We start from the raw sequence: 20,675 nt of genomic DNA on the forward strand, positions 1-20,675 counted from the left end.
TCTCTGATCACGCCTTCCTTTAATTTTTTTTATATGGTTATCCTAGTCGAATGTCATATGCTACTGTAAGCAATAAATTAAATGTTCTTCTCAATTAAAAGATCATAATATGCTATGGTGATTTTTTGCACATGCAAGTAACAAGAATAGATTGTAAAGTATGGGTTTGACAATTAATCATAATGTCGAGCAGTTTTGGGACGACCTTCTACCAGCGATTTTACGGAAATGAAACAATCAATTTCAGATTTTTCAAGCATTTTACAAATAAGACCCTAATTTCTCGAGGTTGTAGAAGAAAAAATATTAAAATATTGTTCCACGTTAAAGTTCGAGTGGTAGGAAACGTCATTTTAAACTGCTCGAATGATGTGATCCATTGAAATATTTCAATTTCGCTTTCAGAGTGCTCACTTAGAAATAACAAATTTTACACGTTACGGAATCCATCTTTGACATAAAAAATGAGACGTAAACAAACAGGTCATATAATATTAAGTGCTCCGAGACTGAAAAGTTCGTTGCTCGACAAAAAGTACGTTTGATTAAGCTATATTTCGCGTCTATTTTGACTCAATTTTATGTCAAAATTGACGCTCGTATATGTCACTCTCAGAGCACCTAAATTTACATGAATTTTTCTAAGTGTGTGTCACAACCAGCGATTTTATGATTCATGAGCGCTCATTCTAAGGGAACACTCATGAATCATAATATCGCTGGTTGTGACTCTTTGAAAGCGAGATTGACTGGTATTATTTGTCAAACATATACTCTACAATCTCATCTTGTATAATATAAGAACATTACGTTACAATACATCATTACAACATCTAATGATTCCATATTTCCGAAAAACACTTTTTCAAGCGAAGTGAGTCCAAGCAACCCTGATTGGAATCATCATTAGCTATTTAATTAAGATGTTTCAACATAAAATGATTTGGAAAATGTAAATAAATATAAATAAATGTATCGTTCCAAAGTTGTACTCACTTTAGAACACGGTGAGCCAGCCACCTTCGGTATTGCCAAAGGATCTTCAAAGCTGGCAGGATCATCCAGGTTGACCTCCCACGCGATGCTGTGTCGTTTACTCGGGGTTACCGGAGCCGATAACGACGGAGGTGGCGGAACTGTTGGTGGCCCGGGCGGAGGTGGCAGGGAAGACTCTTCCAGTGAATCGTCGGAGAACCTTTCCTCATCGCTGTCATCGTGCGGCCGTTGCCGAGCATAATTGGCGCTGGTGGCAAATATCCGATTGCTGATTAGATTATTGTTGTAGTTGATGTTGAGTTGGACACCGTGGGTTGGCGAAAGCGATGAGTTGTTCTCGAATTCGTTATTTTCCGGTGACGAATTTTCCTGCGATGACGAGTTATCCGAGTTGTAAGCGCCTTTGCGGCATAAGTCTCGGTGTCGTTCAATGGAACTTTGTAAGTTTCGCGATGTCCGCCTCGTTGGTGATGCTCTGCCGGGGTAGATGGTTACTGGGTGTTCGTTGACTATGGGTTCTGAAATGCAGTCGATCAATATCGCAGATGAGAGAATGTGGACACATTTAAATCCTTTTATTGAGTATTTTTAATCGGTAAAGCCTTTTTCATAATCACAAGCATTTCGCAAATATTTTTTAATAAGAGGCAAAGTCGTCTACTTAAACAATGACATCCGTAAATTTCTCGAAAAAAAATCCATTTTATCAATATGGTCAGATAGAGGGATACAATGCCGTTGGTGATTCACTTGGGAGAGTATTCATTAAAAGGTATTCACAAAGCGTTTCGTCAAAGCGTACATTTCCATTACGCTCCAATGTACACAGTATTTTTAGGATAGTGAATGTTTACGATGCGCATAGTGAATATCCCTATTATTTACTTTTTACTTTTTGCGACTTAGGCCCTATAAAGATCGCTTTCGATTTATTCAGCAAAACACAAACACACACACACACGTGTCCGTACACGCACACCGTTTTAACCATAGTGATTTTTGGCGACACATACCTGGCAACCGCGTCATCCCCCGTAGGACGGCATCGTGCACCTCGTTGATTCCTATTCCGCCGAGTTTATTCCGACCATCGTCCAAACTTCCTCCACTCGGTTCACTTGGTCCGGTGTATTTGGGCGGGCTGGAGCATGGAAGACTTGCGTATCTTGTGGGTAAAACGTTGGAGGGTCGTGTTTTTGGCTGTAACGAAGCAGAGCGAAAAATGGAAAACAAATCAGTACAAAACGCGTAAACCCATTAAGATCTGTCTGATGAAAATTATGAGACGCTACCGCATTCTCCGATTTTCGCAGAAATTTATTCATTTATGCTAGGAAGCTACATAAAATAGGGCAAAGAACTTTTATTTTCTTTGATTTATTAAATGGTTTTTAGCTAATAGACCTCCAGCTCCACATACTTTCCAATCGAGTAAATCTTATAAGCATGGTCGTAATAGTTCTGTCCGCGTTTTTTAATAGCGAGATCAAATTTTGTTACTTTACACTATAGTGCACTGACTGGTCCTACATTAGATTCGTTTCCCTAGATAAGTTTTGAATTTATGCATCTATGCTTGTGGAAGAAATTAATCTCTGATATTTTATCGATGTCATTTGGCGCTATCCTCAAACTACATAGACAGTTTAGGGGGTTGGCGAGTGTATACGATCGAATTATTGAATTAGGAAACATCTGCCTAAAGGTAACTCAGTGAAGAGTGTAACATTTTGCACTTGCTTCATAAATCCTGTAGAGAAATCCAAATGGAAAAATCCAAATGTCACCTGTTCTGCCACTGTCAAGGGACCTAGTCACCTTCCTCGATTAGTGATCGAACGATTGTGTAAAATTCATCACTTTGAAAACGATGGGATCGGAAGTGAGCCATGCGTTGGAGCCTTGGGACCGCTAAAAATAAAATACAACATGCAACATGGTAAACCACCAAGGATACGTAGGCGACAATCAATTCCAATACGCTATGTTTGGAATACATTTATTGACTGGCTGTATACATAGGCAGTGACCGTTTCCAGTATTCAGATAGAAAATTTGTTATCTGTTGTAGGTGTACGAAAATTGATATTTGTACATGCGTGACATTTTTATTTTTAGCTAAACAGACAAAGTTCACCAGAGTTCCATCAGACTGTTGCTTTCCGTGTGCTTACATACGTGTGCTAACACCATTATCCGCCGGATGGGAGATATGGTCCATAAAAATATCATTTTACGGCTGATATAAAGTTTTCATTTGTACCCATATAACAAGGACTGTGTACTCCGGTCTTATGAACCTGATGGTAACGTAAAGATGTGTGAGTAAGAAGGAAGCTGCCGTAATGAATTTGAGGCAATATGCGAAAAGGTAATTTTGTGTTAATGTTGAACATTTACTTAAAGCCGTTAGTCAAAAAGTCGTATTCCTGAGCTATAATTGTAATAATGCAATTATATGAACCAAGATTCATCCTAGGGTGGAGTACTGCTTCATTATACGGGACCAATTTCCGTCGTACATCCCAAAGACAATGAAGACAATATTAGCTGCATCCAATATTTATGCATCAAATTCTTTGCTCACGAGTTAAATTAATACTGATGTAAAATAATTTGTGCTAAAATAAGCTTACCATTTCGATTACAATTGGATATAATTAACTTTCGTTACAGAATTTTTAAACTACGTAGCGCTAGTATACATGTGAAATTTTCGCATGTTTACTACGCGACCCTAGTATACCTCAAGATATATCACATGCGAGAATTTCACATGTACACTAGCACTACGTAGTGAGAAAGTTCTTAACTAATGTCCACTATTGAAAAGGTTATGATCTTCTGAACAACTTTTCCCGAGACAGTAACTTTCTATCTGGTCAGGATCTCGAGATATTCTATGTTGTAACCAATTAAGTCAAATCCCACGTAGTATGGACACCGTTTCCGCGGTTTCCATCAGTGATGGGCAAAACACCGGTACAGCACCGGTACGGATTTCTAAGTCATAACCAATGTGCTGATCTGTTGTACCGAGTGTTTGGTGCAGCTGTCGGTTCGGTTTGGTAGTTGCAAGCAAGCAAGCCAATTCCTTCGCTACCAATATTGTCTATCAAAATATTTGAAAATTGAATTAACAACTGTCGCTTGGTAAAAATATTTATTCACCTATTTGGGAGCACTGCTATTTAATTATTGCCAATGTTCTGAACCAAGAACGGTATACCCGGTTTTGGTTACATATAATAGCACCATGCACACGGTTCAGATCTCGTGAACCAAAACCAAAATTCTAGCACACCGGTTTTCGGTTTTCAAGCTGCGGTTTTGAACATCAACTCGAAAACCGGCAGTGGGTTTTGATTTAGAACACACTGCACAGTGGTCTAGAATGCAGTTTTAGGTGGAATGATATGTTTTGAGCCTGAAACTGAAACTTTAGACTAAAAGTCTCTTCTACAAAGTTGTTCCTTATAGTTAGGCCCTCATTTTTATGACAAAGAATTCTAGGGTGGTTCTTATTATCATTAAAATGAAAAATCTAACTTTTTTGTTTGAATAAATTAAGGTATACATTGTTCGGCAAAGTTATAGCTGAGCTAATTTTAAGTAACTTTGTTGAGAATAACTTTTTTGTATCTCTTAAATTGGCCGATTTAAAGCTATTTTCTTGAATTGAGTTAGGGTGGCTCTTAGAAAAACAGTTGTTTTGCTATAGTTTTCTTTTTTCGAAATTCTCAGCAAAGGTGTCTTGAAATAACTTTTAGATCTTAAGAAGGCGCAAATTTTTGCTCCAAAAAGTTTGTCAATATCTTTCGCCGATCAAGAGTTATTGACGTTTTTATACTAAAAATATGCACTTTTCAAATGTTAATATCTCTGGTTGGGGCAAACAAAAAAAAGTTTTTTTACGGCATTTGAAAGGGCATATGTTATTCTCAATAATATGAAAAAATGGAGGTATGTTGTTTTTTAAACTCGAATAAAATCAATTTGAATTTATTCATATTTTTTACTATATTTGAGTATATCTTTTTTATTAGAAGAGATACAGGCAACAAATTCAGCTATAAAACATTCGATACAAAGATCAGATCAGATCAGATACAAAAAACTTATTCTCAACAAAGTTGCTTGAATTAGCTTAGCTATAACTTTGCCCAAGAATGTATACCTTAATTTATTCAAACAAAAAAGTTACATTTTTGATTTTAATGATAATAGGAACCACCCTAGAATTCATTGTCATAAAAATGAGGGCCTAACTATAAGGAACAACTTTGTAGAAAAGACTTTTAGTCTAAAGTTTCAATTTCAGGATCAAAACATATCATTCCACCTAAATCTGCATTCTGGACCACTGTGCATTGGTACACGAAAACATGTCACTGAAGTTATCCAGTACCATACCATCCAGCATGTACTAATTTGTAGTACAGGAAGCCATCCAGTACCATACCATCCAGAATGCATCATAAATCAACTATTGCATACTTCACGGCGTAAATGGAGCAATTGTGCTAAATTAACTTTTAAATCAAAATTTACAACCATTAATGATATTACATATAATTTAACAATGTATGGTGGGAAAACCAGTGACAAACCATTCCAGTTCTTCACCTAGAATATTCTAGAATATCTGAACAAGACATTTAAACATTAAGACATCTTGGCTAATTGTTTTTAAATTGTTTGATTGAATTTTTTTACTTCAAAGAGGAGTTCTTCAAAGAAATTTGAACATTTTTCTACAAATACTTGCTGGATGGGAATACTGAGTCAAATATAAGTAAAGTGATTTATTCAGAGTATTCAGTAATATCTTAAGAAGACATTTGTATACTTAAACATCATGGCTAATTGTTTTGTGAAATAGTTTGATTGATTTATTTTTACTTCAAAGAGGAGTTCTTCAAGGAAATTAAAAAAAAAAGTCTACAAATACTTGCTGGATGGGAATACTGAGTCAAATATAAGTAAAGTGATTTATTCAGAATATTCAGCAATATCTTAAGAAGACATTTGCATACTTAAACATCATGGCTAATTGTTTTGAAATTGTTTGATTGATTTTTTTTACTTCAAAGAGGAGTTCTTCAAAGAAATTTTCATATTATTTTACAAATACTTGCTGGATGGGAATACTGAGTCAAATATAATTAAAGTGATTTATTCAGAGTATTCAGTAATATCTTAAGAAGACATTTGTATACTTAAACATCATGGCTAATTGTTTTGAAATTGTCTGATTGATTTATTTTTACTTCAAAGAGGAGTTCTTCAAGGAAATTTAAAAATTTTTCTACAAATACTTGCTGGATGGGAATACTGAGCCAAATATAAGTAAAGTGATTTATTCAGAGTATTCAGCAATATCTTAAGAAGACATTTGCATACTTAAACATCATGGCTAATTGTTTTGAAATAGTTTGATTGTTTTATTTTTACTTCAAAGAGGAGTTCTTCATGGAAATTTAAAAAAAAATTCTACAAATACTTGCTGGATGGGAATACTGAGTCAAATATAAGTAAAGTGATTGATTCAGAATATTCAGCAATATCTTAAGAAGACATTTGCATACTTAAACATCATGGCTAATTGTTTTGAAATTGTTTGATTGATTTTTTTTACTTCAAAGAGGAGTTCTTCAAAGAAATTTTCATATTATTTTACAAATACTTGCTGGATGGGAATACTGAGTCAAATATAATTAAAGTGATTTATTCAGAGTATTCAGTTATATCTTAAGAAGACATTTGTATGCTTAAACATCATGGCTAATTGTTTTGAAATTGTTTGATTGATTTTTTTTACTTCAAAGAGGAGTTCTTCAAAGAAATTTTCATATTATTTTACAAATACTTGCTGGATGGGAATACTGAGTCAAATATAATTAAAGTGATTTATTCAGAGTATTCAGTTATATCTTAAGAAGACATTTGTATACTTAAACATCATGGCTAATTGTTTTGAAATAGTTTGATTGATTTATTTTTACTTCAAAGAGGAGTTCTTCAAAGAAATTTGAAAAATTTTCTACAAATACTTGCTGGATGGGAATACTGAGTCAAATATAATTAAAGTGATTTATTCAGAGTATTCAGCAATATCGTAAGAAGACATTTGCATACTTCAACATAAATCAATCAGACAATTTCAAAACAATTAGCCATGATGTTTAAGTATGCAAATGTCTTCTTAAGATATTACTGAATACTCTGAATAAATCACTTTATCTATATTTGACTCAGTATTCCCATCCAGCAAGTATTTGTAGAAAATTTTTTAAATTTCCTTGAAGAACTCCTCTTTGAAGTAAAAAAAAAAAATCAATCAAACAATTTCAAAACAATTAGCCATGATGTTTAAATATGCAAATGTCTTCTTAAGGTATTGCTGAATATTCTGAATAAATCACTTTACTTATATTTGACTCAGTATTCCCATCCAGCAAGTATTTGTAAAATAATATGAAAATTTCTTTTATTTGGAGGCGAACCAGCCTAAGGCTGAAAGCCTCCTAAATAAAGCTAAATAATAATAATGAAAATTTCTTTGAAGAACTCCTCTTTGAAGTAAAAAAAATCAATCAAACAATTTCAAAACAATTAGCCATGATGTTTAAGTATGCAAATGTCTTCTTAAGATATTGCTGAATACTCTGAATAAATCACTTTACTTATATTTGACTCAGTATTCCCATCCAGCAAGTATTTGTAGATTTTTTTTAAGTTTCCTTGAAGAACTCCTCTTTGAAGTAAAAATAAATCAATCAAACTATTTCAAAACAATTAGCCATGATGTTTAAGTATGCAAATGTCTTCTTACGATATTACTGAATACTCTGAATAAATCACTTTACTTATATTTGACTCAGTATTCCCATCCAGCAAGTATTTGTAGAAAAATGTTCAAATTTCTTTGAAGAACTCCTCTTTGAAGTAAAAAAATTCAATCAAACAATTTAAAAACAATTAGCCAAGATGTCTTAATGTTTAAATGTCTTGTTCAGATATTCTAGAATATTCTAGGTGAAGAACTGGAATGGTTTGTCACTGGTTTTCCCACCATACATTGTTAAATTATATGTAATATCATTAATGGTTGTAAATTTTGATTTAATGGATGGTATGGTACTGGATGGCTTCCTGTACTACAAATTAGTACATGCTGGATGGTATGGTACTGGATAACTTCAGTGACATCACGAAAACTCAACCGAACCAGGGTACACGCTTACATAAATACAGGAGTATTTTTTTGAACACGAACCAGCACACGGTGCGCACGGGTTGGTTCAGTTGCCCATCACTGGTTTCCATTTACATTTTCCCCACTAACTGCATTTTTTGGGGGTTTACTGTAATCAAAATATAGGTTTTTAGTTCAAAACAAGTTTTTTGAGGAATACAAGTTGGTTTCAGATCAGAAGAATATCAGTAAAAATAAAGTTGAAAATGATAAAATTAAGTTTGAAAGTAAAAAACTGAACAACCGTAAGGCTCGCCCGGTCATTGTGATTAAACCTAAAGAGTCCAAACAAGATTGCGAGGAAACTCGCAAGTTTTTGAAAACAAACCTGGATCCAAAAACACACAAAATTAGTAACTTTAGAAACGGGAAAGATGGCTCCATTATTGTTGAGTGTGCAACAGGATACAATGTAAATGAGGTGAAAAAGGGCATTGAAAGCAATTTGGGTGGAAACTACAACGCTGTTGTTCCCACATCGGTGCCAATGTTAAAAGTGGTGGGCATGAGCGATCAGTATTCCTCCGATGTCTTCATTGACTTCTTAAAAAGTCAAAATGAAGACATCGCAATTAATGATGTAAAAGTAGTTAACATGTTTGAAAATCCACGCTTCACTTACAACAAGTTTAGTGTTGTGATTGAAGTCGATATCGAGACGTATAAATGTTTGTTATGTGCGAAAAAAGTAAATGTAGGGTTTGATCGGTGCTCGATAGTTCCCGCGATTAATGTTTTGCGATGCTTCAGATGTGGAGAATTTGGGCACAAAAGCACGGATTGCAAAAATTGCGAACGATGCTCTAGATGCAGCAAACAACATAGCACCTCTAAGTGTACGTCAACTGTATTGAAATGCGTTAATTGTTTAAAAACTAATAAAGAGCGTAAATTAAATCTGGACGTCAACCACGCAGCATTTAGTTCTAATTGTTTTGTGTATAAAAAACTATATGATCAGAAAAAAAGCAGCTTACATTTCAATAAATAGCAACCAAGTTCCAGTAGTAATGTGAGTAAATTAGAGATTTTGTATTTGAATATTGCGGGGTTATCTACAAACTACGTAACATTACGTCAGATTGTAGAAGATAATCGTCCACTTTTGGTTTTGTTAGCAGAAACACATATTGTAGAAATTGAATCTTTTGATCAGTATAGCATTCCGGGATATAAAGCTGCTGCTTGTTTGTCACATTCAAGGCACACTGGCGGTGTTGCTATTTATGTCAAAGAATCAGTTCAATTCAATCTTCGCCAAAACGAAGTTATTGATGGCAATTGGTTCTTAGGCATTACAGTTGAACGTGGCATGAAGATGGGTAATTATGGTGTTTTGTATCATTCTCCCAGTTCAAGTAATCAGCGTTTTATTGAAATTTTAGAGAACTGGTTCGAGACATTTTTAGATTCTAGTAAATTAAATATACTTGCGGGTGATTTTAACATTAATTGGCATGATACTAGCAATTCGAACCATCTGAAGCAATTAGCTGATTTCTTTAATTTAAAACAATTAGTAAGTGAATGTACGCGTATTTCCCGGCACAGTAGAACTTTGATTGACCATGTTTATTCTAATTTTGATTCTGTCAGTTCAGTTACTCAAGCTGATTTGAAAATAACCGATCATGAAACTTTAGTAATTAATGTTTTAGACAGTGTTAACGATAACGATAATTTTGTAAAATTGAAGTGCTGGAGGAAATATTCGAAGCAAGCTGTTTCGAATCTTGTTGAGAGAAGCGTGGATTTTCCATTAGTTACCGGAACTTTAGATGAAGATGCAGCTGTTCTTACTAACGTTTTGAAAACTTGTACCACTAAATTAGTTGAACAAAAGTTTGTTTCTTTGAAAAACTCGAACAGCTGGTACAATTTGGATCTTTTGCGTCTTAAACGTAAGAGGGACAAATGGTACAAAAAGTTTTGTAGATCTAATAGTGATAATCATTGGAATAGGTACACGGTCGCGCGTAATAAATATTCACAATCAATTAAGAAAACTCGATGTGAATATATTCAGAGGAAAATTGATCAGCATCAAAACAACAGCAAAGAGTTATGGAAAATTTTGAAATCTTTGATGAAGCCTAGTAATTGTAAATCGCGGACCATAAGTTTTGATGGCATATTAGAACAGTCAGAACCAGCAATTGCTTCTAAGTTCAATGACTATTTCGTTGAGAGCGTTTCACTGATCAATCAATCTATTGAACTGATCAATGAACCGGACGAAATAAAACAGCCGATTAATAGTAATTGTAGATTTAATGGTTTTCACCCAATTACATTAGATGAACTTAAAAATATTTGCTTTTCATTAGGAAAAACGGCTGGAGTAGATAATGTTAATGCTAGAGTTATTCAAGATTGCTTTCATGTCATTCGACACACTCTGCGGGACCTTATTAATCAATCATTGCAATCTGGGCACGTGCCGCATATTTGGAAAGAATCTTTAGTTGTTCCTATACAAAAAGTTGCTGGGACGATTAAAGCCGAAGAGTTTCGTCCCATCAACATGTTGCACACATTAGAGAAAATTTTAGAACTTGTTGTAAAAGGCCAGCTGTTAGAATATTTAAATAGTAACTGTTTGTTGATACCGGAACAATCGGGATACCGGGAAGGCCATTCTTGTGAAACCGCGTTAAACTTAGTGTTAGCTAAATGGAAAGAAAATTTGGAGCATAAAGATACGATTGTTGCTGTGTTTTTGGATCTAAAACGCGCTTTTGAGACAATTTCTAGGCCCTTATTGTTGAGAACAATCAAGCGCTTTGGAATTTCGGGTTCTGCATACAAATGGTTTGAAAGCTATTTATCTGACAGAACACAAAGGACTGTTTTTAATGATTTTGTATCTTGTCCCGTTGACAATGACCTTGGAGTGCCTCAGGGAAGTGTATTAGGGCCCCTTTTATTTATTATGTATATTAATGACATGCGACGAGTTTTACGGTTTTGTGATATTAATCTTTTTGCTGACGATACTGTGTTATTCATTGCAGCTAAAGATTTAGAAGAAGCCGTTTCACGCTTGAATGAAGATTTGCGTTCTCTAAGTAGATGGTTGAAGTATAAACAATTGAAATTGAATATAAGTAAAACTAAATTCATGGTAATTTCGCGGAATCGTGTAGATGATGATGTCTCTGTTGTTATTGATGATGAGACACTTGATCGCGTTCAGGAAATTAAATATCTTGGCGTGATTATTGATGACAAACTCAAGTTCAATTCTCATATTGACAATGTCATCAAGAAAATTGCCAAGAAGTATGGAATCCTATGTCGCTTGAAAAACGATTTAACTATTGGTAGTAAAATACAGTTATACAAATCAATCATCTCCCCTCATCTAGACTTTTGCCCTTCCATTTTATTTTTGGCCAATGAAACACAAATATCGAGATTACAGCGTTTGCAGAATAAAGTAATGCGTTTGATTTTAAGATGTAATAGATTCACTTCCTCAACTTTTATGCTGGACGCTTTGCAATGGCTGTCAGTGAAGCAAAGAATTGTGTTTTTGACTATGGTGTTCATTTTTAAAGTAGTTAACGGTTTGCTGCCTCGATATTTGTGTGATCGGATTGAAAGAGGAAGTGATTTTCATAGATATAACACTAGAAACGCGGATGAAGTAAGAACACCACATCTTTTGAATAATGCTTCACAAAATTCATTATTTTTCAAAGGTATAAATGTTTTCAATTCGATGCCTAGACACATCAAGCGTGCAACTACACTTACAGAATTCAAGAGACGCTGCATTTCACATGTAAAAGCTGTTTATTGAGCAGTTAATTTTTTATGAATGGATAAATCATGTATCTTGACAAAGTTATCACTAACGGATTAGTTTGTATGGAGACTGTCATCAAGACATTTTAGTAATTTGTGTAGCATATACAAAAAACTACATTGTTTGCCTCGATGGTGATGATGGATTTTTAGTTTTTTTGATTTTGTAGTAGTAATAGTAAAAATAGCTTTGAGTAGTCTACAATGGTTTGAGCCTCGCGCGCGGAATACAGGTATAAATGACTAATACGTGGAAATTGTGGCAAAAGCCTTAAATTAGTAAAGGATTGGCTGGAAGTCGTTTCCTTGGATATAGTCCTGGCACTGCGGAAGCTTGAACGTGTAAATCCCAGGTCACGTGTAAATGGAAGTATTGTCGAGGACTATACTTGGACTTTTGATAACTAGCTACCCTTTGAATGTTTTTGGTTGATGCCTATAGCATATTTAACAGGACATTTATATCTGTAATTGTAACCAGCTCGATTTTGTTTGCAAACCTGGTTAAAATGTTTATATTAAATTATCTTAAAGATAACTCGTCCAGCTCAAACCTTTGTAGGGGTAAGAGGTGGGACCATCATCATCATCATCATCATCATCATCATTTTACTGAATGTTTCATAATCGTCTATTTTAATTAAATCAATGCACTCTTAATCAATGACAAACCTCAATTGGACCGTAGTTTGTCATCTTTACGCACATATTATATGTATGCACTTATCTGTTTTCTTTGTTCAATTGAACACTTGAAGGGTTAGTAATTTAAATTTAATTTCACTGCAGATACCCGTATTTCGTCTACATTATGCATTTATATAATGTATTGCCGTAAGCTGGAACCCCAACCTCTCCGTTCGAAATGTTGCAAGCAAGCTTGGAGTGTCGTCTACAATCGTACATCGAACCAAAAACGAGCCGGACTGTTGACTTATAAGAAGGTAGTGACTCCAAATCGATGCGATAAACAAAACAAAACACGATCCCGGAAGCTGTACAAGTTTGATTGCGTGGTAATGGACGACGAAACCTAAGACGTCAAGGCAGACTTCAAACAGTTTCCTGGGAAGGAGTTTTATCGGTATCCAGAAGGAGAAAGGTGGCAGACATTTTCAAGCATATGAAACTGTCGAAGTTCGCTAAGAAAAATCTGGTTTGGCAGGCTATCTGCGCCTGTGGCTTGAAAAGAGAAATTTCCATTGAAACCGGGATCGTCTATCAGGGAATTTAAGTGAACAATAATAAAGGAAAAAAGCAAAAAAACCTATGTTTGAGCATATAGGAAATTTTAAATGTTCCATAAATAATTGAATAATTTCCAATTAAAATTCTAATAGTTGCAATAAAAGAAAATCAAAATAAGCTCTTAAACTAAAAACCTATAACAAATTTAAAAAGTTTCAATAACAATAACAATAGCAGTTTTTTATTGGAAAATTTTGATGGTTATTTGGCACTTTTGAAATTTTTTATTGCTCGCTTTTTAATTTTTTGGAGCTCATTGTGATGTTTTAGGCGCTTTGGAGCTCATTTTGATTTTTAATTGGAAATTCTTCAATTATTTTTTATTGCTCAAACATCTGTTTTTTATTGTTACTTTTGAATTATTTGTTTAAACTTTTCAATTTATTGTTGGACAGGCAAAAGCAATATTTTGAATTATCAAACTTTTTAAATGAATTGGTACTTACCACATGCTAATTTGCAATAGATTATTGCTCCTCAGCAAGCAGGTTTATTAGCAATTATTATCATTTTATGTGCAAGGTGTAAATTCTTTAGGTGTCGTTATATTTTTGTCATTTGAAATCTAAGTGCGTTCTCGTGCCCTACTTTGTTTTAATTCATGATTTTACTAATTTTGAAGACATTTTCTCGTAATCAGGTTGCATACGGGTCATTTTGCACCAAATGTCTGAGGTAGACGTTTCCCGATTTGGAAAAAAATATGGAAAGGAAGGTTTTTTTTAACTCCAAATTTCAAAAATCAAAATTTTTGTGCTGATCCCTTTTGCTCAAGAGAAACATTTATTTTTTTATTTTTCGTGTTTTTCAAGAAAGCCCTACATTCTAAGGTAAATATCTCCTTAACGAATGAAGTTAAAGTTAGCTTTTGGTACTATTTTTATAAAAGAATCAAATCCAAATACTTAATACTTAAATATTATTTATGTACAGTTTTGCCATAAAAAGTTTAATTCACGTTTGAATACTTCAAGCGTAATTTTACTTTTGCAATTTTTCTCTGTCTCTTGGCGCGGAATAGCCCATATGTAAGTTTGTTGGATGGTTCAAAATTTGGCTTGAAAAAGTGTTAATTGGATTTCCCATCAAATTAACACTTTTTTTCAGTTATAATATTTTGATGTTTTTCAACCAATCCAAATTTAGCGTTCCCCTTCGATTCCCCACATCAGACTTTAAAAAAGGTCCTTACGAATGCTTAATTTATTTGCACTAGTTTCTAGCTGCACATTTCTGCACGCGGATTTGCTTTCTTATATTATTTAACGAACATGGTTTATAACTTTCCATAATAAAAGTGATTGTAAGTTGCTCACTTATACATAAATAAGCACCATCAAAAGTTCTGAAAGTGTTTAGAATGAATTATTTCCGAGAAATCAATGTATAAAACAGTTCATTTGATTAAATAGATTTTTTAGGGTTACCCTAAGATACTTATTACATAAACCTATACAAAATGTGCAACATTAGAGATACATATGTCTTCAGTGAAGTTATTAAAGGAAAGGTATTAAAAAAACACTTTCAGACAGTAACCATGCCATTTGACTGAAAATAGGCGCATTTTAGTTAGAAATGTTTGAACATTAATTTCAATGTGAAGCGGTGATGAACCTGTGCGATACTCAAAATGTATAACCAAACATTGCTCCTTCTTGGCCATTTGATCACAAATATATTCAACTTTTTTAATTCGAAAATCGTAATACGATTCATTTTTAAGGTATGTGGATTTCGGTCCCTTCGGATTTCGATCTAGTACATAACATGATTCAATCGAATACATAGGTTTTCCTCAGTAGATGTGTTGCAATGGAGACGCAAGGTCATTCATAGCGCATTCCTTTGAAATCGAAGATATTGCACTATTACCATTACCGGTTTAAATATATAAAGCTCACATCAATCGATAAAAATAAAAATAAATAAACCGCTCTTTTATCAAGAATAATGAATTAATCCCATAAATGATTGGAAAGTTTTTATTGAAAACGTTCTATTCGCTTGCCAAATAAATAAATTCAATAAATTGAAAAGTTGCCATGAAAATTCTAAAGTTTCAATTGAAAACTTATTTTTCAATGAAAAACCTTGAACATTTTTAATGAACAGTTGAAGAGTTTGAAAAGTGACAATAATAAAGTCTGATGATTTTATTTATAGTTTAATTTTTGTCACTTATTTACAAATTCTCAAATTTAAATATCTTATTATTATTTTTTAAATATTTTTGAGCTAATATTGTTATTCATTGCAAATTTTAGATTTTGAACCGGAAGCTCTTCAAATGTTTATTGTAAATTATAGATTTAGGTTAGAGTTTTTAATTTATTAACAAGCAATTTTCAATAGTTTATGAACTTATTTAATTTATTTGTTTACTTGTGTATTTACATTTTTTTAATTGCTTGCAATTTTTTAATGACTACAAGAAGTCTTAATAAGGAAGTAAGGAAAATTTTCAGTAATCTGTCGTACAGTATATCTCGAAATTGAGCGCACAGTTATCCATAAAATTTTCGAAAACATAAACGAGCACAATTTAAAAAGATAGATTTCTGAATTCTTAGCTTCTGGCTCATCAAAAATTTGTCGATTATCGGTAGTATTGAGCTTATTTGGTTGAGTGAGCAAGAAGTTAAAGTTATTATAGAAAAACCACACTTGCTCAAAAACCTGAAATGCAAAGCATCAAACTTTTAGAACTTTTGTTTATTTGTAGTAATAATCAAGATCTTCATATGCCATTAATTTTATTAAAATCCGTCCACTACGAAAATAGTTGAATATCGATCGTTTTACTAAAATTGATTGAACTTCATACAGTGCCAATAAAGTCAAAGGTATACCGATAAAACAATAAATAGTTGATCAGCCACCAGCCAAGATTTCGTAAATCTTTCTATTCGTGTTTAAAAAAGAAATGTTCATTCGCTCGATTTTTCGATACAGTGTTTAAAATGAGTTTGATATAACTATTTAAATTCAATCGGATGAGACAAAAATGAAAAAAAAAACTTAGCAATGATTGAAAGCATCAGATCGCAAGCCTAATTATTTAATGCACTGTATTACAAAACTGGAGGTGGCAGGTTCAATTATCGGTCCATTATAGGAAATCTTATGGGTAGGATTTTTTTTGGACTTCTTTGGACAAATGCCCTCAAATGATGATTGGAAAAGTGCTTCAAAGAACACTTAGTTGACAGCAGGTGAAAGTTCGCGAAGATCGTTCATTTGATCTAGTTTGTTTGATAACATTTCCTTACCTGTTAGATTGGTGGAGACACAATTGGTTTTTTTTTTCGTATTCATGATTGAACATTGACGGTTAGGAAAAATGGTCAAAAAACAATTTCTATTCATTGTTATCGATCCAAAATAAGGTGAAAAAACACTACAAACACTTTAAATTTGGTTTTTTGGATATGATTTAGGGTAAGTATGTCAGTTATGGCACTAATGCTCTAGTTTTTATAGTTAACTTAAGTTTGAAATATATTTTCATGGTTTCATTTGCGTAGAGATATAGCAAAATCTATGATCTAACCTTGGTAATTTTGGTAAAGAATGAATGACATTGAAAATTAAGATATGGCCAAAAACTGGCCGTCTTACCGTTCACTTATAAGAAAATCTATACTTAAATTTCCAAACATTAGATACATAACTGCGCATACATAACATGACACATTTTTTTCATAAATGAGTTATTTATTATAATCGATTGTAAACTACTTGTACTTTACACTGTGCACTAAAAGTTACATGTTTTGTTCAGAAAATAGCGTGAAAAATACCAAAACTAGGATTAGTAATTTCCATTTAATTCAACTACCTTATTTGCTTATCCTTGACAGATACGCGTATTTCAGCTACAATGTGCAGACTTCTTCAGTGTCTTGTAATAATACTCGAGTCGAAACGAGTATTAGTACAAGACACTGAAGAAGTCTGAATATTGTAGACGAAATACGCGTATCTGTCAAGGATAAGCAAATAAAGTAGTAGCATTAAATGGAAATTACTAATCCTTCTCTCTCTTTCTCTTTATACAGGTATTCCACTAAGACGCCCACATTCATCAGGATGGACCAAAACTAGGTTGTCCCATCTCCAATCCATAAGAACCAACGGAGATACATTTTCAACAGCGTTTTCCTCGGCTTGCTATTTTTTCAAATGGGACTGATATGCTTTTATGGGTAGATGAAAATGTAATTTGGCTATCATTTTTCCCATGTTTGTACCTTTAAATTCTACCAAAACTACATTTCTCCTGATTGGGCTAAAAAGATGGATCTACGAAAAGAATTTAATGATCATTATGGGAAACAAATCAAAAGATCCAAACTACTTGATTTTATTTTTCAATTATTTCTGCCTTTGCCCCATTGTGATTTTTTGTTAATCATTGAAGATGAACATTTAAAATTTTAATTTTTCATAAACAATAACGTAACAAAATACAAACACGTCAATTCGTCAATGCAAATATTGAATCTGGGTAAATATTTACATGATTGACATATGTCAGATTATCACGACATTTGATCTTTGAAAACAACACGAATAAAAAAAAAAACCCACTGCGTCAGGATCCGTCATGATTTCCTGAGTTTTGTCAAAAAATCGTAAATATTAACGCTGTGTACAGCAAAGAATGTAGCAGCGAGGCTACTTCGATCTAAGGCTGCCATCAGGTACTCACCAGTGTAGTCTGTGTGGGACTCTTGGCAATGACCGTGTTGTCATTGGAGGAAGGTTTGTCGCTCGTTGAACTGCTAATCGAGTCGGAGTTTCGCGCTAGATTTCGCCTCCGCCAATCGCTGTGACTGTTGCTGTTGCTGTTGCTGTTGTGCACTGGGCTACTGCTACTGATGCTGTTGGTCCTTCGGGTGGGTGATGAGGTTGGGGATATCCTGAAAATGCAGAGAATACACACTGTTCAGTGCTTGATTGTCTTGAATGCATGTTCCGAACCAAAAACACATTTTGAAACTTTAAAGCTATGTGGCAGTAGCGCAAAGAAGAATACTGAATTCAGCATCATCTTATGAATACATAAAATATTACAAGATACGACCGCAAAGAACACAATTCAAATTCGAGAGTTGGAAAACATTTTTTTTGCTCGTAAAGCGAATAAAATAACGAATCCACCACTCACTCGCGCCTCGGCTATAATTTACACCAACTTTTGCTTGTATAAATCAAGTCTTGATGTTTCGTAGTTAGTTCCATCCCAAGTACTACGCAATCAGAATACTGACTCTTTTTCATGTCGCTGTTCCAGACGGATTTGATTAGTGCATTTCGAGTTAAACTTAAATTTGGCACTTCCGTGTTTTATGCGACTGCAGATAGTAAAACTTGCAATGAAAATGTTATTTTTTAGCACCTCGGTCGTTGGCGCACTCATAGACTACCGCGTATAGTTTATCGATTATCTCAATTAGTTTTTCTTCCAAGCATGAATGGCTGCTTAAAGTTTGCTTCAACAGAACCCCAGCATGCTTCTTCCGTCCAAATGCAGGGTTGAGTAAAGGAACGTGCTTTTTGTACTCCGACGACGACGACGAGGACGGAACCGATTTTCTGCTGTTTTCCAGACACAAAGCTCAGACAAAGAAAAACCAACTAGCTTTCGGGATGCAGAAATGTGCAACCGTGCGCGGAGATGCATACATACACACTCACTGAGGGAGCAAACAGCTTTTTTTTTTCGAAGGGAGAAAAAGTCGTCTGGCTGCGAAAATTGTTGCCGTCGCGACGATTTCGATTTTCATCACAGCTTTTTTCCCTCCTCCATGGTTGGCCCGATTATGCGGTGTATTTCCGTGTGCTTCTGGTTTTGGTGGATGAATGTTTATATGTGCTTTGCATGGAGTATAAGTAAGAAAATCGATTTCACGTTGGGAAAGTTAGTAACATAAAGTTTGTGTGCCATGCAGAAGAAGTTTATGATGAGCTTAGAGGGATTATAGCTAGTTTAAAAAAAGATGATTGGATGAATATTTAATAAATTGTTGCTGACTTGGCATGCTAGTACACTGAGTACACGCGCTTGGAAAAAATCGGTAAAATAGTGAAAAGCTCATTTAAATTGGTCCGGGTGTCCTCTTTCTATTGGTGAAGATATATTTCGAACAAAAAAGTAGATTAAGACATCATGTTGCAATACTGAAGCTTTTCCTTTCTTCAGGGAAGATGTTGTGAACAGTTTAGTTGGGAAATTACTTACTGGGTGGCGCCAGAATACAAATAAAGTTCTTCCTCTGATAACTCAGGATCGAGAATAGATAGAAGTTTTCTGTCTTTTGCAAAGTTGTTCAAATTGATGAAATCCGTTCAGTAGTGAACAGTTTAGTTGCTGATAGATTCACTAGGTGGCGCTAGGAGTTCAAATAAAGTTCTTCTTGTGAGAACTAGGTATCGAGCCCAGATTTATGTTCTCTGTCTTCAGCATAGTTGTTCAAATGGACGAGACCCGTTCAGCAGTAAACAGTTTAGATAGGAGTTGACTCGCTGGGTGGCGCCAGAGTGTAATTAAAGTTCTTACATCGATAACTCAGGATCGACACCATATAGAAGTTCCCTGTCTTGAGCAAAGTTGATCAGATGGATGAGACCCGTTCATAGTACAAATAAAGTTATTCTTGTGAGAACTCAGTATCAAGACTGGTAAGAAAAATTTTGACATTAGCAAAGTTGTTTAAATGTACGAGAGTATACCTAATGTTATGCTCATGATAACTAGGGATCGAGACCAGATTGAAGTATTCTGTCTTGAGTAAAGTTGTACAAATGGACGAGATCCATTCAGTAGTGATTAGTTTTGTTATAAATTACCTCCTTAGGTGGCGCCAGAGTAGAACTAAAGTTATTGTTGTTACTACTCAGGATCAGTGTGCAAAACAGTCAGGTTATGAGTAATTTTTCTATGAATATGAACAGCCATCCGCCTCATCATTCACTGCCTCGTGAGAGTTTGAATGATCTGTTTACTTCCCGATCATTCAAACTCTCTTTAAAGTCACTGAAAGTAGAGCACTCAGTCAGTGGCTCAGTTAGCACGTTTATTCTTGCGTGATGGTACCCAATCCTTATTTTACATGCTGTGTGAGCGAAGATAAGCGCTGTTCATGAGCGACTGAATGTTTATGATGACTCTTTCATTAGCTTGTCCGTTACCGTTTAGTACATACGGTCTGGATAGAGCAATTCATTGAATAATGCAACGCTCTCATACTCAGTGTAACCAGTAAATAATTTAACGCTCTGCCAAATATTTCTCTATGTTTCCAAAATTCCAAATTAGATTTATTTTAGGATTTATCTCCTTAATTCCTTGTGAAAT

At 34.2% G+C, this 20,675-nt stretch overlaps 1 protein-coding gene across 14 annotated transcripts in view; it reads right to left on the reverse strand.

Annotated features, from left to right (window-relative positions):
* The window catches only part of LOC135701740 (mucin-2), a 426,987-nt gene that overhangs the window by 83,354 nt on the left and 322,958 nt on the right, over positions 1-20,675 (reverse strand). For all 14 annotated transcript variants that reach the window (XM_065222640.1, XM_065222645.1, XM_065222643.1 and 11 more), the window contains 3 exons: positions 18,027-18,237; positions 2,010-2,196; positions 997-1,514 (listed from right to left, as the gene is read on the reverse strand). In XM_065222640.1, coding sequence (XP_065078712.1) covers positions 997-1,514; positions 2,010-2,196; positions 18,027-18,237 — 916 coding nt within the window. The remainder of the gene's footprint in view (positions 1-996; positions 1,515-2,009; positions 2,197-18,026; positions 18,238-20,675) is intronic.

The sequence above is a fragment of the Ochlerotatus camptorhynchus genome, unplaced genomic scaffold, assembly GCF_037179485.1.
Source record: "Ochlerotatus camptorhynchus isolate MF236.1 unplaced genomic scaffold, CSIRO-AGI_Acam_v1.1 ptg000176l, whole genome shotgun sequence".
Classification (NCBI taxonomy): domain Eukaryota; kingdom Metazoa; phylum Arthropoda; class Insecta; order Diptera; family Culicidae; genus Ochlerotatus; species Ochlerotatus camptorhynchus.